This window comes from Geotrypetes seraphini, chromosome 3 (assembly GCF_902459505.1).
Source record: "Geotrypetes seraphini chromosome 3, aGeoSer1.1, whole genome shotgun sequence".
Taxonomy (NCBI): domain Eukaryota; kingdom Metazoa; phylum Chordata; class Amphibia; order Gymnophiona; family Dermophiidae; genus Geotrypetes; species Geotrypetes seraphini.
This window is the reverse complement of record NC_047086.1, coordinates 321301443-321318397: the sequence shown is the minus strand read 5'-3', so window position 1 is coordinate 321318397 and position 16955 is coordinate 321301443. Positions and strand designations below refer to the sequence as shown.

The 16955-nt window shown below is 43.2% G+C and overlaps 1 protein-coding gene across 5 annotated transcripts in view; it reads left to right on the top strand.

The window, feature by feature from the left end:
- The window catches only part of ENTPD6 (ectonucleoside triphosphate diphosphohydrolase 6), a 115495-nt gene that overhangs the window by 45192 nt on the left and 53348 nt on the right, over positions 1 to 16955 (top strand). For all 5 annotated transcript variants that reach the window (XR_004538750.1, XM_033936993.1, XM_033936990.1 and 2 more), the window contains 2 exons: positions 4576 to 4640; positions 8662 to 8763. Coding sequence is in view for 4 of the 5 variants with exons in the window: in XM_033936993.1 (XP_033792884.1) it covers positions 4576 to 4640; positions 8662 to 8763 (167 nt within the window). In the remaining variant the exon portion in view is untranslated. The remainder of the gene's footprint in view (positions 1 to 4575; positions 4641 to 8661; positions 8764 to 16955) is intronic.

The following is a 16955-nucleotide window of genomic DNA, read 5'->3' as shown; positions in this document are numbered from 1 at the left end:
CTGGACTTAGGGATATTTGGAGCATTGAGATTGGACAGACAATTTCTGCATCTCAATGGCCAAAATTCTGGTCCTGGAGATTAAGATTAACAAAGTCAGCATCTATGAGTCAGACATGGTTATTTTTATTACATAGAGTGTTATGGACCCCGACGCGCTTGCAAAAGATAGATAATACTAGATCTAATAGATGTTGGCATTGTAAAATAGAAGTAGGGACATTGGATCATTTAATTTTTTTTTGTCCCTGTATAAAAGCTTTTTGGAATTTAATTTGGCCCCAAATAAATATATTACTAGAAAATCACGTTGGTCTCTCATATGATACCATATTATTCGGTACTGCAATGAGAACACAGAGTCCAATATCAGCAAATAATAATAAATTACTTTTAATATTGACAGGAGTTGCCATGCAGCAAATCACACAAAATTGGAAAGATTTTACCAAACTAAATTATACATTCTGGTGGAACTCGGTATGTCACATTTACAAAATGGAGAAAATTTTGGCTTTACAACAAGGAAATATTAAAAATTTTAAGAAAATATGGGATCCATTGACTAATTATTCTAGAGATCAGATATCTTAACACATTGATAATAATAATATAGGGTTAGGGTGGGAAATATAGATATTAATATGAAAAAAAAATGAAAAACAATTAATAGGGGAAGGGATGAATATTTATGATATGATTTTGTACATACATATATATTTTATTATACATTTTATATTATGTGATTCATGTATTGGAAGAATGAAAATTCTATAAATAAAAATTAAAAAAAAAAAAGAATAAATAATCAATGGCCCCCAAATCTTTTTAAACTTATTATAATTACTTTGTTGCATAGCAAGCACCCTTTCCATTTTATAAATATGGCATACTGAATTCCACCAGAAAGTATAATTTAGTTTAGTATAATCTTTCCAATTTCCTGTAATCTGCTGAATGGCAACCCCTGTAAATATTAATAGAAGTTTATTATTATTCACTGAAATTTGGCTTTTAAATCTCATTGATGTACCAAATAGTACGACCTTTCTAATATGGGACCATACATCATAAACTGAAAGAATTCAGGAGTTTAATATCACAATATGGAAAAAGCCCAGGGAAAAAAATCCAGAATTGACAAGTTAATTGGTATTACAAAATAATTCACAGCATCACAAGGAGATAACCATAACCTAAACACCAACCTTGACAGTGAATTGCTCTCCAACTTCTTCACTGAAAAAATAGACAGAATACGCTCTCATCTTGACACTGTGGTCAGTCTTCTCTGCAGCTCATTGGCAGTAGCCTATGTCAATTGCCAGGGAAGTGCCAGGAGCAGCTCTCTAGCTCAGGAGACCTGCCTTCTCTTTCTGTGGGTTGAAAACCACATCTAGGCATTCTGAGCAGCAAATGTGGCAGGAGTCGACATTGACTCAAAAGGGCTGTTTGCTGAGGAAGTCAGCTCGAACATCAGGACCTTGGGCCCCCTCCCAAGATGGGTGTTGGGGGGATGTTGGGGGGAGGGGTGTAGGACTCCAGCTGATCTTGGCAGGGAGAATCCCCTTCCGCTGAGCCAACAGGAATCCCTGAAACTGGTTCAGCTGATGGGGATTTCTCTGCTGTGATCAAACAAGGTAGTTGGGTACATCTACAAAACTTGCTTTTATGTATTTTTCACTTGGACGTTTTTATTTTTGAAAATGGCCAAAAAAGGTAGACGTCCTAAGGACTAAAACTTATACCTAGGTCATTTTAAAAAATGAAAGATAGATATCGGGCAGCTTTGAAAATTGACATTTTTTCTCCTGGATTTGTAGACAGCCTGCCCAAAATGTCCAACCTTAGACTTATACGTCCTATTGAAAATGCCCCTCTTACTGTCTGAGAGCAAGGCCTAGATTCCTTCTCTTGACTGACACAAAAACTGCTTGAATACTTCCTTCACCTCTCTGAGGGCTAGATTCTCAAAACTTTGTGGTAAAAACTGATGAGCCGCTGTCACAGCCATTATTGTAACGATTTAAAAAAGGCAAGTCATTCTCCCAAAAATGCACATGCAAATGAGGTTTAGCTGGAACCAGTTTAGCGAGCACAAAGGCAGATTCTAGTTTTGAGAAACTGCCCCGAATCTGGTTTGAAAACCTTTAAGGGTTCATCTCGGTGCAATTTGTACTTACCTTCACTGTGTGGGAGGTAATCCCATCTCTATGCAAGCTTTCTGTTGAACCTCCAGCTATGACAAGGGATCTCAGTGTAGTCCTCACCCAACTGAAGAAAGCTCCTTTTTGAATAGGGTTACCATATGGCTTCAGAAAAAAAAGAACAGATTGACATATGCAAGCTTTCTGTTGAACCTCCAGCTATGACAAGGGATCTCAGTGTAGTCCTCACCCAACTGATGAAAGCTCCTTTTGAATAGGGTTACCATATGGCTTCAGAAAAAAAAGAACAGATTGAGATATGCAAGCTTTCTGTTGAACCTCCAGCTATGACAAGGGATCTCAGTGTAGTCCTCACCCAACTGATGAAAGCTCCTTTTTGAATAGGGTTACCATATGGCTTCAGAAAAAAAAGAACAGATTGAGATATCCAGGTGTTACTTCCATTGAAAGGAATGTAAGGAGGATAGATAGAGACCCAGATGTCTCAATCCATCCTTCTTTTACTGGAGCCTTATGGTAACCCTAATCAAGACCTCCCCCAAGCTCATTTTTCTTCTCTTCTAGATTGCATCTGATTCATTGATCTATATTTTTATCTGGTCTTCCTCTAGGCATTTTTCCTTCTCTGATGTTGCTAGCAATTTTCCTATCAGTAATGTTGACTTTCTATAGATCCAAACCACATGGTCTTGTCCTCAATGATACTATAAATATTTTATGTACAATATTTGTTTCTTTGGTGGAATTAATCCATTACAGATTTAGTATATTTTTTTGGAACTGTTCAATACAAAACATTACACTTTGAGCAGCGTAATGCGCTTGGCCCCGCTCTTAGGTGTTCAGGAATAATGATAATTGCACATATATTACCAGTCCAATATTGTTTATTAAAAATTAACAGAAATTCTCACATCGAAAGGCATATATGCAATGGAGATCCGTCAGGCGTGAAAATTGCACCTCTCCTGAAGCAATACATGGTCTCAGGGAAACCCCTGCCACCAGGTTCATGTATATACTTTTGCAGTGGCTAGTATGACATCACACCTGTCAACCAATCAGCCAACAGAGGCCGTCCTTAGGTTTGAACAAAGAAAATTCCTTTTAACATAGTTGCCAGGAACAAAGATGGTATAAAGTTATATTAAAGGTTTAATCAATAGATAAGAATACAATATTTATATATTTTTGATTGAAATATTTGTGGGAAGGGTGGGTGGGGAGGGAATAAATTTATGTATTTGCGATGACAATAGAAAGAAATTCAAGTGATGTGTAAAAGTTTTAAATGATGTAATATTGTGTACTTGATGTAAGATGAAAAAATGAATAAAGAATTTGAAGAAAAAAAAAAGAAAGGTTTCACAAATTATATATTTTTTCACAGAACTTTTTAAATATATATATCCCATTTAAATATACCCAGAGCAAACTTTGCATCAACACAGCTTTCTGTGTCAGGAACTCAAAGGCTGTACAGAAAACGACAGCGTAGAGAGAGAGTAGAGAGAGTTGCCTAGTTTAAAGGCCAGATAGGTCAAACTATAGATGCTGCCTCTCAAGATCCCTTAAAAGTTTTTTTGAATCTTATAAATGTACCAGATTTTACATTAAGCATAAATCATTCCATTACACATATTCTCACACATATAATTTGGGATCCCAAACACGCCACAATCATATTTCATTCATATTCAATACTTCTTTAGAGCATATTTAAGAAAGGTTTCCTTCTTTACCCAACCATGGGATGTGAAATCAGATATGCTCCAAGCTAACTAGCTCAAGAACATATGTTATCAATTAGGCCATGAGGTTTCTCCTATCCCCCTGGGTATGGCAATCCAGACAAAGAATCCTAGAAACCCAGGCCTTTTTTAAGCGGGAAACCTTCAGTATTTTAGACAAAAACACAAAGAAAGAAAGATAGAAAAATGGAGTCAGATTAATACCTCTATAAGTGTATTGTGCATATCTATACCTGATTTCCCCCATGATCTTGCTTAATCCAGCAAAGTACATACAGAAAATATTATTATGCTTTTTCTGCCTAATACCCCTTAGTGTTTTTCTGTTAATCTCTAGTTTTTCTGGCCTCAGCTGCAATCTATATTCAGATTTGTTATATCTGTATACCAACTTTTCATAAGGTTCTAAATGGGCGTGGCCTTAACTATCACATATGCATCTAACTAGATTTACTGAGAATCATGTGAAAGGCAGGTGTCATATGTAGAAAAAATCTACAACATATTCAAAATTTTATATCTTGCACACTATCCATTCCAGTGCAGAATATCATAGCGCCCCGTGGATGCCAGCTGCCACTACTCAACTTCTGTAAGCAGCATGATAAATATTTTCTACATATTTTTGCTAAATGATTTTTTTTGTTTTTTTAACAGTTACTTGGGACTTGGTTTAATGTCAGCAAGGCTTAAAATTTTAGGAGGCACTGAAGGCCAGCACTGTGAGTAGCCACTTGCGTTTATTTGTGTTCTTTAAATTTTGAAGTTGGAAAAAGGTGGTGTAAAATGAGGCAGATAGGAGGCTGCAGATCAGAGGATTAGTGCTCAGATTAAACATATGCAAGCCATATACTGTGCATTGGTGGTCTCCAGTGTGCAGCCCCCAAAGTCCTGGATTGTGGCCTTCAAACAGTTGGCTAAGATGCTCTTCAAATCCTGTAAATGTGTTGATTTCAGTCTTACCCACTTGATATAGTACTGCAAACAATTTCTTAAGTATATTAACTTCTAGCCAACGGGACTCCTACGGGGATGAAAGGCTTTGGAAGCAGGGTTCATCCATATAATATAATGGACACGTCCGTCTTAGTAAAAGAGGGGGTTTATAAGTTAATTACCTGAACAGAAAACAAAAAAAGGGTTCCACCAAAGAGATTCTACAAGGAAAACAGCAGCGCAAACACACAAGAAACTGTGGAATTGATGATCCTGTCAGAAAGTAGCACGGACCCAAGCGGGACTCATGTACCTGCTGCTGGGAAATAATACATAGCCGTTGAAGGAGGGATATACACTGGGCCACCAAGCTTGAAAAAGGTATGGCAGCGAAGACAGTGGCGGCGGGGGGGGGGGGTGTTGTTTTAAAAAGTTGTGCAGCTGAAAGGTAGTGCGGCTGCGGTAAGGGAGGGTTTTGCAATTGTAGGGGGGTCGCGGTGAGGCAGTGTTTAAAAAGCTGGTGCGGCTGAAAGGTGCCATGGGGCGGGGGAGCAACAGGCAGTATTTAAAAAGCTGTTGTGTGTGTGTGTGTGTGGGGGGTGTTTTGTAGCCGTGTAGGGGATTCAAATTTTGCACCTTTGCTTCATAAGACGCACCGAGATTTCCACCCACTTTTGGGTGGAAAAAAGTGCGTCTTATGAAGCGAAAAATACAGTAAATTGTTTTCAGTATTGGGTCTAAAATTTTAATTTGTCTAGTCAGCTGTGCTGGTGGAATCTAGTCCAGATGTTGCAAAAACAGTGCTGTTTTGCATATAGAATTTTATATGCCCATCTCAGTTCTCCAATATTTGACGTGGGTTGTATGTTAATCTTCAGTCATGTGTGAAAATTACATAGTAATATAGCAAATGACAACAGATAAAGACCTGAATGGTCTATCCAGTCTGCCCTGTGATTACATGCATTACAATTTCATGGTTAAATGTTAAAATAACACACAAATCAAATGTTTAGAATAATTTTTTAAAAATCCTGTACTAGGTAATGTACATTTCACATATATACTTCTCCTTCCATATTCGCGGGAGTTAGAGGCAGAGCTGGCCTGCGAATATGGAAAAATTGCAAATAACTTTTAGGGCTGACTCTGACCCACCTCTCAGACCTCTCTGCACCTTACCTGGTGGTCTAGCAGTGAAGCAGGGCAAGAGCAATCCTCCTATGCTTCTGCCCTGTGCAGAGCCATCAATAAAAATGGCTGCTGTGAGTTCCCGCTGTAATCTTGTGAGACCATGGGAACTCAAAGCAGCCATTTTTGTTGATGGCTCTGCACAGGGCAGGAGCTTAGGAAGATCGCTCTTGCCCTACTTCACTGCTAGACTACCAGGTAAAGTGTGGAGAGGTCTAGGAGGCGGGTGGTGGGTCAGGGTTTAGAAACTTGCAAATAATCGAAATCGCGAGTCCTAAACCCGCAAATTTGGAGGGAGAAGTGTACACCAGAGTCTGTATTATAACTGTTGATTCCTATTAGGCAGAAAACTACAGAAGGGTATTGCTTTAAGATATTGAACTCTTTCCCTTCTGCAGTGAAGAGCGGCTCCCTCTTCAGTTTTTCCTTCTGATAGTGAACTCAGAAGGTGTGTCTTCTTTTTTTTTTAGTTTCTTTGTGGCTTCAGTGCTCGGAAGTCCCTTTCTTGTGCTTACTCTGCTGGGAAAGGATGCAGTCCTACGTGGGTAGACTTCTGAGGAAATGAGCTGCGACTGTACAGGAGTGGTTGAAGAAAAAACTGACAGGACGAGAGGAGGGGGCTCCAGGTGTAGGGCATCGTGCACATGCTCAGTAAGCTAAAAGCTTACTCTTGCTAAGAGAGAGCACTGACACACAGGCTCAGTCAGAGGACTTCAACAAGTGTGCCTGCATATCCCCTGCTTGTCTCTGAAGAAGAGCAATGTACTTTTTTGGCTGCTATTTGTAGTTTGTATAGGGTGGCCTTGTAGGTAGTAATAGCAAGCTAAAACAAACTGTAATTGTTGTGTAATAAGACTGTTGTTATCAGCCCTACTGTAAATTTCAAGTTTTATTATTTTTAATATACCGACCATCAGCTTGTATCTGGCCGGTTTACAATGCTAAAAAAATAAAATAAAAGGTAAAATAATTATATAAGGGGAAAGAGTGAACATTAAAAAGACAATTAACAAATACTAACATGAACTTGAGGGTAATAAGGGGAAGGGAGGGTCAATAATCACATTATTAAAAACAAAATTTTAAAGAAAAGGAAGGAGTGGGGATATAACATCAGGAATGGGGATCTCTTCATAAAAGCAGTTGAGATGATTTTGCTAGCTTTAGGAGAGGAGGTATTTAAAAGTTGTGGTATGCATCTTGAAATAAGAATGCTTTTAGTTTAGTCTTGAATTTGTTGAGAAGATTTTCATGATGGAGTTGGTGGCATGGCGTTCCATAAAGTTGGAGCAACTACGGAGAAGTTAGTTTTCCTAGTGTAGTAGAATTCTTTGATGGAAGGGACGGTCAGTAAGTTCTGATCTGCTGATCTAAGGGTCCAAGAAGGGCAGAGAGGGATGATGAGTTTGTTGAGAAAAGATGAAAGATGCGAGAGTTTGATTTTAAAGACCAGCATTAAGGTTTTATAAGTGATATGGTGCGTGATGGGTAACCAGTGGGCTGTCAGAAGAGGAGTAACGTGATCATATTTCCCTACTTTATGGATAAGTTTGCTGTATTTTGGATGAGCTGCAAACGATGTAGTTCTTTTTGGGGAAGTCCATTATATAGGGAATTACAGTAGTCTAGATGAGAGATGATCAGTGAGTGGATGAGGGTTATTATAGCATTAGTTTCGAGAATTGAAGTTAGGGAATGAATAAGCCGAAGGTTGTAAAAGCAGGTTTTACAACTGAGCTTATCTGGTCGTGAAAGATTAAATCTTTGTCTATAGTTACTCCGAGCAGTTTTATTTTTGGTTCAATTTTTACTGGGCAAGATTTAATGAAGATTTTTCCTGTTATTGTTTCGTTGTTCCTGATTGGGAAGAGTATACCGCAGAATTTATTGATGTTAAGGGAGAGTTTATTTATGTGGAGCCAATCACTGATTTTGTCAAGTTTATTATTAATTTTGAGGAATCAACAGGGTGGAGTAGTTGAATGTCGTCTGCATATGCAAAAATAGTAAAACCGATGGACTGAGCTAAGGCGAGAAGAAGAGACATAAAAATATTAAATAGTAAAGGAGAGAGGATAGAGCCTTGGGGGACGCCATAAGTTTGAAAAATAGGAGGTGAGGTTTTCTCTTTGGAGTGAACTTTAAAGTTTCCTTCATTAAAGTAAGAGATAAACCATAAGAGGGCTGAATTTTTTTTTTTTTTTTAATTGGGCTGATATTTTGCATGTGTAAAACACGCAAAATATCTGCCCAATTAAAAAAAAAAATGTAAAAGCCGGCAAAAGCCCTGACAGCAGTGACAGGAGGCTGTTTCTCCTGTCACTACTGTCAGGGCTCTAGCGATCCATGCAATTGGCTGAGGGCGTGCCAACGATTGTCTCCATTTGCAAGCAGGCCTTTAGTGAATTTGTTGCCTGCATGCAAACTGACATGGATTGGAGACGGATCGGAGGTTAGTGAATCTAGCCTTAGGTCTAGTGATATAAGAAATATATAAACCTGAATGTAAAATGATCAGAAAAGAAGGATAAAAGTCATCCATATACAGGGTAATTTATTTTTCATGTATGTTCTTTTTTCTTTTCCTGCTAATTTTTTTTATTATTATTATTATAGTAAAAGAAGATGAAGATTTTGTCACCCCCTGTTTTACCCCTGGCTTCAGTTATAAATGGGAGCATGCTGAAATAACCTACAGAATAAAAGGGCAGAAGGCAGGTACAGTCAATCAGCAAAATGTTTTTGTTATTTCTAGAAACTTTGCACATTTAAAAACATGTTTCTCGATCACTGTTGTACTTCCCCATTTTCCCTTTGAATGATAAAACACAAATAAAGCTAATTTGCCAGTTTTTGTTCGGAGCTTTAACCTTAGGGCTCTAATGTGGAACAGCTGCTCATTGCATTATAGGAAGACTTTTTGTTCCACTTCACAGTGGCGCAGAGGAGTAGGCCTATTAGTGCAGTGAACTGAGAATCTAGGGAACTGTTTAATTCTTAGTGTGCCTCTTTGTCATCCTGTGTAAATCACTTTCCATTGCTCCTGGTACAAAGTCAAAACAAAGTACCTGCATATAAACTGCATAAGAACATAGAGTTGCCATTATAGGGATAGACTGAGTCTGTCAAACCCAGTATCCTGTTTCCTACAGTGGCCAACCCAGGTCACAAGTACCTGACAAGGAGTAAAACAGATTATCCTAGAATAAACATGCAGCATATTCTCACATGTGGGTGACATCATCCACGAAGCCCGGTATAAACATTGTCAAAAGTGGCTTGCCAATATAAGTTTATAGAAACTTTGTGACTGCCCGCACCACGCATGTGCGAGTGCCTTCCTGCCTGACATCAGCTTATGGTACCTCAGTTCTTCGTTTTCCAAGGAGTGAAGTGCTATTTTTTTGGACTCTGTCCAAAATCACATGCCTTCCTGTCAATGTTTCTCTTTTTTGCCCTTCAGCTTTATTTCTTTCTTTGTGTAATTATTATTATAGTGTTCTTTGGTCTGTAAAAAAAAACAAAACTTATTTCTTTTCTTTTTGTACCTCAGTCGGACTTTTGGGCCCTCTTTTTTCCACTTCAGCATCTTTTCACCATTGAGTCTTTTAATTTCACCGCTGAGATTTTTCCGTCCATGTCTAAACCTTTGAGCGGTTTCAAAAAGTTCTGTCGGTGCTAACACCCTATTTCAATCACTGACCTGCATAGTTGGTGCTTACAGTGTTTGGGGCCTGTGCATCGAGTAGACACTTGTACTCGTTCTACACTGCAGAAATGCTCGTTAAAGACTCAATGTATTCAGGAGGAAAAGTTGCTCGGCTTGATACTCCAGTACTCCAGTGATAAATCTGAGTTGTCGGTACCGGCATCAACATCAGATGCTGTTCCTCCATTGGGCAAGCCTGCTAAAATGTCATCCTCTTTCTGACAATCGTCGCAGGCCTCTATAGCATAGAGTCCCTCAATGCAAGCCAAGAGTTGAAGCCATCGATCTCCTTCAGTGCAGGCGGTGTCTGCTATGAGGCGTGCATCCTCATTGAGGTCTCACACCCCTTGACACCTTGCAGCACCAATGGTACCAGTGTTAAGCCAAGGGTACTGGTGCAAGTATTTAGAGAACAACTGAAGGAGTTCTTCCAGAGGGATCTCAGTGACCTGTTTAAGTTGTATTCGGCACGGGTGCTTATATCGACTCCCTTGATACCGGCCCAGCCTGAGCTTAGCACATCGAGGCCACATGGTACCAGTGAGAGGTCTGCAATGATGCAGCTTCAATTCTCTACATTGCAGCATCACATGCTTTCTAGATCTAAGAGATCATCACGTCGCTCGTCATAGTCATTGTCATCGGATCGGTACCAATGTTGTTAAAGTAGCTCTTCTCAACACTGTCACACTCCGGATTCCTAGGCATAGAAAATCTTTATCCTATAGAGAACCTCCTGGGATACAGGAATGTCGATTCTGACCTGTCTCAGCACAATACTGATAACATTATCTGCTCCAGAGTCCTACGGCATCTCTTCAGATCCATCTCCTTCTCCTCCTCCTCCTCCTCCTCCTCCAGATGGACTTTCATTTACTAAGTATAATGGGCAGTTGGAGAAAGATCTGTCTGTCAAATTGGAGTCAAATACTGAGCCCAGAACAGAGCTCCTTGATGCCTTTAGATTACAATGAGTCTCCTATATTGCTTCTTAAGTTGCCTCTGCACAGTCTTCTCAAAGATGCACTCTTTAAGAACTGGGAGATCCCTCGCTATGTTATTATAGCTCCTAGAAAGATTGACTCTCTCTATCGAATACAATCTTGTCCTGGATTTGATAAAACGCAATTACCACATCAATTGTTGCTTGTTGAATCAACTCTTAAAAATCCTCCAGCTCCAGGATCTATGCCTCTGCACCACCAAGACGTGAGGGTTGTACTATGGATAAATTTGGATGCTGTCTTTACTAGAACTTTGTTAGCAAACCAAGTTCTCAATTACAACTTCTACATGTCTTTTTACATTAAACAGCTCATAAAGAAGTTGGCTGATTTTGAGCAGTATATTCCAGTTGACCACCTACAAGAATTTCAACAGACTACTCAGTTTACTTCAAACACAAACATTTATGGTAAGAACAGCATTTGAAATTAAATCCAACAGACAGACAGGATATTGAAGCTCTAATTCAACTAAATGCCATAGGAGTTCCCCTTCTCAGAAGAATCAGAGGTTTTACTCCAGGTACTTCCTAATTCCAAAAAAGACAGGAGGTCTTTGTCCAATTCTCAACCTCCAAGCCTTAAACAAATATCTAGTGAAGAAAATTTTTGCATACTATCTCTAGGACCCTATACCCACTTCTAGAATGAAATGATTGGCTGTGCTTTCTAGACCTGAAAGAGGCCTAAACACATATCCATACATCCCAATCACAGAAAATTTCTACGTTTTCGGATAGCTCATCTACACTTCTAGTACAAAGTTCTGCCATTCGGCCTAGCTTCTTCTCCAAGAGTATTCACCAAGTGCTTAGTAGTGGTGTCGGCAAACCTACGTACCCATGGGTTTCAAATGTTTCCATGTCTGGATGATTTTCTGATAAGCTCCATTTCCTCAAACAGTGCACACGACAACACAGATGACAATTTATCTCCAGCTTCCAGGGTTCGAAGTGAACTTCCCTAAGTTACAACTTCAACCCTCTCAAGTGCTGCAATTCATAGGAGCCCTACTTGACACTACTCTTCTATAGGCTTTTCTACCACAACAAAGACAAGACATAAGGTCAGTGGTCTGCTCAAGAAAAGACACTCTGCCTCAACCTGTTAGAGCTGCGGGCAATTCGCAATGCTCTAAAAAAACCTTTCAGAAGTGTCTTTTCAACCAAGTCCTTCTTGTTCAAAAGGATAATCACGTAGCGATGTAGTACATCAACAAGCAAGGAGGAGGAACAGGCTCTATTCTCTGTGTCAGGAAGCCGAGCACATTTGGAACTGGGCAATTCCTTGAAACATATTTCTCAGCCATTTGCATACAAGGGAAACAGAATGCTGTAGCCAACAAGCTCAGCATATTTCTTCAGCCGCACGAGTGGACTCTTTTTTTTTTTTTTTTTTTTTTTTTTTTAAATTTTATTTTTTTCATTTTTAGTTCTCATACCAAGTGAATTATAAATAATACAACAATTTTCACAAATCACTTGCAATTACATCCATATATTCTTAACTCCAGAGTCTGGTACCACATCTTCTCCTGTTTGCTTCTCCCCACAACCACAATTGCCTCCATTCTGCTCCAGACAGTATTTACCTCATTGTCTCATTTCTTCTGAATTGGACGAATAAGTTCCTCTATGCATTTCCATCAATCTCTCTCATTCTAAAGACCTTGGTCAAGCTCAAGCACGAGTCAGCCACCATAATCCTGATAGCTCCTTGATGGCCCAGACAACCTTGGTTTTCCCGTCTACGTCAGCTGAGGGCCAAGGATCCAATTCCTTTACAGATCTTTCCATCTCTGCTCACTCAGAGTGTATGATCTCTTTTACATCCTAATCTGCAGTCTCTGCACCTAACAGCTTGGTATGTCTTGGTCTGATGTCAACAGATTTTAATCTTTCTGACTCAGTACAAGCCATTATAGCTGCTTCTAGAAAACCATCTACTCAGCAATGCTATCAACATAAGTGGACACGCTTCAATTCGTGGTGTAATCTCCATCACCAGGATGCTTCCTTCTCTTCCTTCACTGTTGGGCTATCTTCTCCGTTCTCCAGAGATACAAAGTTATTCAGAGTAGTGAAAAAACAGAAGGATTGCGAAGACCTGCAACGTGACATAAACACGCTCGAGAAATGGGCTGCGACATGGCAAATGAGGTTTAATGTGGATAAGTGTAAGGTGATGCATGTCGGTAACAAAAATCTTATACATGAATACAGGATGTCCGTGTAGTACTCAGTGAGACCCCACAGGAAAGAGACTTGGGAGTACTGGTCGACAAGTCAATGAAGCCATCCGCGCAATGTGCGGTGGCGGCAAAAAGTTCGAACAGAATGCTAGGAATGATTAAGAAGGGGATCATGAACAGATTGGAGAAGGTTATCGTGCCACTGTACCGGACCATGGTATGCCCCCACCTGGAATACTGCATCCAGCACTGATCGCCATACATGAAGAAGGACATAGTACTACTTGAAAGGGCCCAGAGAAGAGCGACTGAAATGGTTAAGGGGCTGGAGGAGTTGCCATACAGTGATTAGAGAAACTGGGCCTCTTCTCCCTTGAAAAGAGGAGACTGAGAGGGGACATGATCGAAACTTTCAAGATAATGAAGGGAATAGACTTAGTAGATAAAGACAGGTTGTTCACCCTCTCCAAGGAAGAGAGAACAAGAGGGCACTCTCTAAAGTTAAAAGGGGATAGATTCCGTACAAACGTAAGGAAGTTCTTCTTCACTCAGAGAGTGGTAGAAAACTGGAATGCTCTTCCGGAGGCTGTTATAGGGGAAAACAACCTCCAGGGATTCAAGACAAAGTTAGACAACTTCCTGCTGAACCAGAATGTACACAGGTAAGGCTAATCTCAGTTAGGGCACTGGTCTTTGACCTAAGGGCCACCGCGGCAGCGGAGCGCTGGGCACAATGGACCACTAGTCTGACCCAGCAGCAGCAATTCTTATGTTTCTTATTTATCCAATTCTGGACTTAAGACTACTTCAGTCAGAGTTCACCTCAGTGCTATTAGTGCTTTCTATGCTCTGGTCAACAATAAACCTCTGGACATTCATCCACTTGTTTCCCGGTTTATGAAAGGACTTTTCAACTTCAAGCCTCTGCTCAATCCCCCTCCAGTTGCCTGGGATCTTAATGTAATCTTAGCCAGCCTAATGAACCTGCCATTTGAACCACTGGCATCTATTCATCTTAAGCTTCTCACTTGGAAAGTTCTCTTCTTGATTTCTATCACTTCCGCTCATTGATTGAGTGAACTTCAAGCATTAGTTTCCGATCCACCTCTCTGAGTATTTCATAATGACAAGGTGATTCTCAAGACCCATCCTAAATTCCTCCCAAAAGTAGTCACGGAATTTCACCTGAATCAATCCATTATGCATCCATTTTTTTTTTTCCAAAGCCTCATTCTCATCCTGGAGAAACAACTCTACACATTTTGGACTGTAAGCGTGGCTTGGCTTACTACATACAAAAGACTAAGCTTAACTGTTCATCTCTTTTGACTCTAACAGATTGGGCCTGTAACCATAATACCTATTTCCATATGGTTATCGATCTGTATTTTCTTCTGCTATACTCAGGCTGGGCTCCAGCTCGAGTGACATATTTAACAGCACACAAGGTCCAAGTTATGGCGGCATCAGTGGCCTTTTTACGTTCCACTCCTATTGAAGATATTTGCAAAGCAGTTACTTGGTCCTCAATTCACACATTCACATCTCACTACTGTCTAAAATCCTATTCAAGATGAGATGGTCATTTCGGCCAAGCAATATTACAGAATTTATTTTCTTCTTAATGGCCAACTCTCCCTCCACCCCATTACAGTAAGCTAAGGAGTCCCACATGTGAGAATATGTTGCCTGCTTGTCCTAGGATAAAGCACAGTTACTTATGGTAACAGATGTTATCCAGGGACAGCAAGGAGATATTCCCACATCCCTCCCACCTCCTCTGGTTGGCTTCTTAGCTTGTTTACAGAACTGAGGTGCCGTGAGCTGACATCGGGCGGGAAAGCACTCACACACATGTGGTGTGGGCAGTCCACTTTTAACACTGTCTGCACCGGGCTTCGTGGATGATGTCACTCACATGTGAGAATATCTGCCTGCTGTCCCCGGATAACACCTGTTACAGTAAGTAACTGTGCTTTTTATACAGCTTATCCTTTGAATAAGCAATGGATTTCCCTGAGTCCATCTTAATAACGTGTTATGGACTTGTATTAGAAAATTATCCAAACCTCTTTTAAACCCTGGCAGCGAATCCAGAGTTTAATTACCGTATTTTCGCGGATATAACGCGCGCGTTATACGCGATTTTACCTACCGCGCATACCCCTCGCGCGTTATATGCCTGAGCGCGGTATAGAAAAGTTTTTAAACATAGTTCCCACCCCGCCCGACGCCCGATTCACCCCCCCAGCAGGACCGCTCGCACCCCCACCCCGAACGACCGCTCGCACGCGCTCCCACCCTCACCCGCATCCACGATCGGAGCAAGAGGGAGCCCAAGCCCTCTTGCCCGGCCGACTCCCCGACGTCCGATACATCCCCCCCCCCCCCCCGAAGGCCCGCCGACTTCCCGACAATATCGGGCCAGGAGGGAGCCCAAACCCTCCTGGCCACGGCGACCCCCACCCCGCACTACATTACGGGCAGGAGGGATCCCAGGCCCTCCTGCCCTCGACGCTAACCCCCTCCCCCCAACGACCGCCCCCCCCAAGAACCTCCGCCCGTCCCCCAGCCGACCCGCGCCCCCCCTGGCCGCCCCCCACGACACCCCCACCCGCCTTCCCCGTACCTTTGTGTAGTTGGGCCAGAAGGGAGCCCAAACCCTCCTGGCCACGGCGACCCCCTAACCCCACCCCGCACTACATTACGGGCAGGAGGGATCCCAGGCCCTCCTGCCCTCGACGCAAACCCCCCTCCCCCCCCAACGACCGCCCCCCCCAAGAACCTCCGCCTGTCCCCCAGCCGACCCGCGACCCCCCTGGCCGACCCCCACGACCCCCCCACCCCCCTTCCCCGTACCTTTGGAAGTTGGCCGGACAGACGGGAGCCAAACCCGCCTGTCCGGCAGGCAGCCAACGAAGGAATGAGGCCGGATTGGCCCATCCGTCCTAAAGCTCCGCCTACTGGTGGGGCCTAAGGCGCGTGGGCCAATCAGAATAGGCCCTGGAGCCTTAGGTCCCACCTGGGGGCGCGGCCTGAGACACATGGTCGGGTTTTGCCCATGTGCCTCAGGCCGCGCCCCCAGGTGGGACCTAAGGCTCCAGGGCCTATTCTGATTGGCCCACGCGCCTTAGGCCCCACCAGTAGGCGGAGCTTTAGGACGGATGGGCCAATCCGGCCTCATTCCTTCGTTGGCTGCCTGCCGGACAGGCGGGTTTGGCTCCCGTCTGTCCGGCCAACTTCCCAAGGTACGGGGAAGGGGGGTGGGGGGGTCGTGGGGGTCGGCCAGGGGGGGCGCGGGTCGGCTGGGGGACGGGCGGAGGTTCTTGGGGGGGCGGTCGTTGGGGGGGGGGGGGGGTTTGCGTCGAGGGCAGGAGGGCCTGGGATCCCTCCTGCCCGTAATGTAGTGCGGGGTGGGGTTAGGGGGTCGCCGTGGCCAGGAGGGTTTGGGCTCCCTTCTGGCCCAACTACACAAAGGTACGGGGAAGGCGGGTGGGGGTGTCGTGGGGGTCGGCCAGGGGGGTCGCGGGTCGGCTGGGGGACGGGCGGAGGTTCTTGGGGGGGGGGCGGTCATTGGGGGGAGGGGGTTTGCGTCGAGGGCAGGAGGGCCTGGGATCCCTCCTGCCCGTAATGTAGTGCGGGGTGGGGTTAGGGGGTCGCCGTGGCCAGGAGGGTTTGGGCTCCCTCCTGGCCCGATATTGTTGGGGAGTCGGCGGTCCTTCGGGGTGAGGGTGCGAGTGGTCCTGCCGGGGGGGGGGATGTATCGGACGTCGGGGGGGGGCATCAGGCTTTCAGGATGGGGACAGACCTTCAAGGGGGGACAGGACTTCAAGGGGGGACAGTGCACGGAAAGTCAGGGGGGGGGTGAACGGAGAGTCAGGACAGCGCACGGAAAGTCAGGGCAGTGCACGGAAGTCAGGGGGGGTGAACGGAGAGTCGGGACAGCGCACGGAAAGTCAGGGCGGGCGAAAGGAGCGTCGGGCATCATGCGCGTTATATGCCTGAG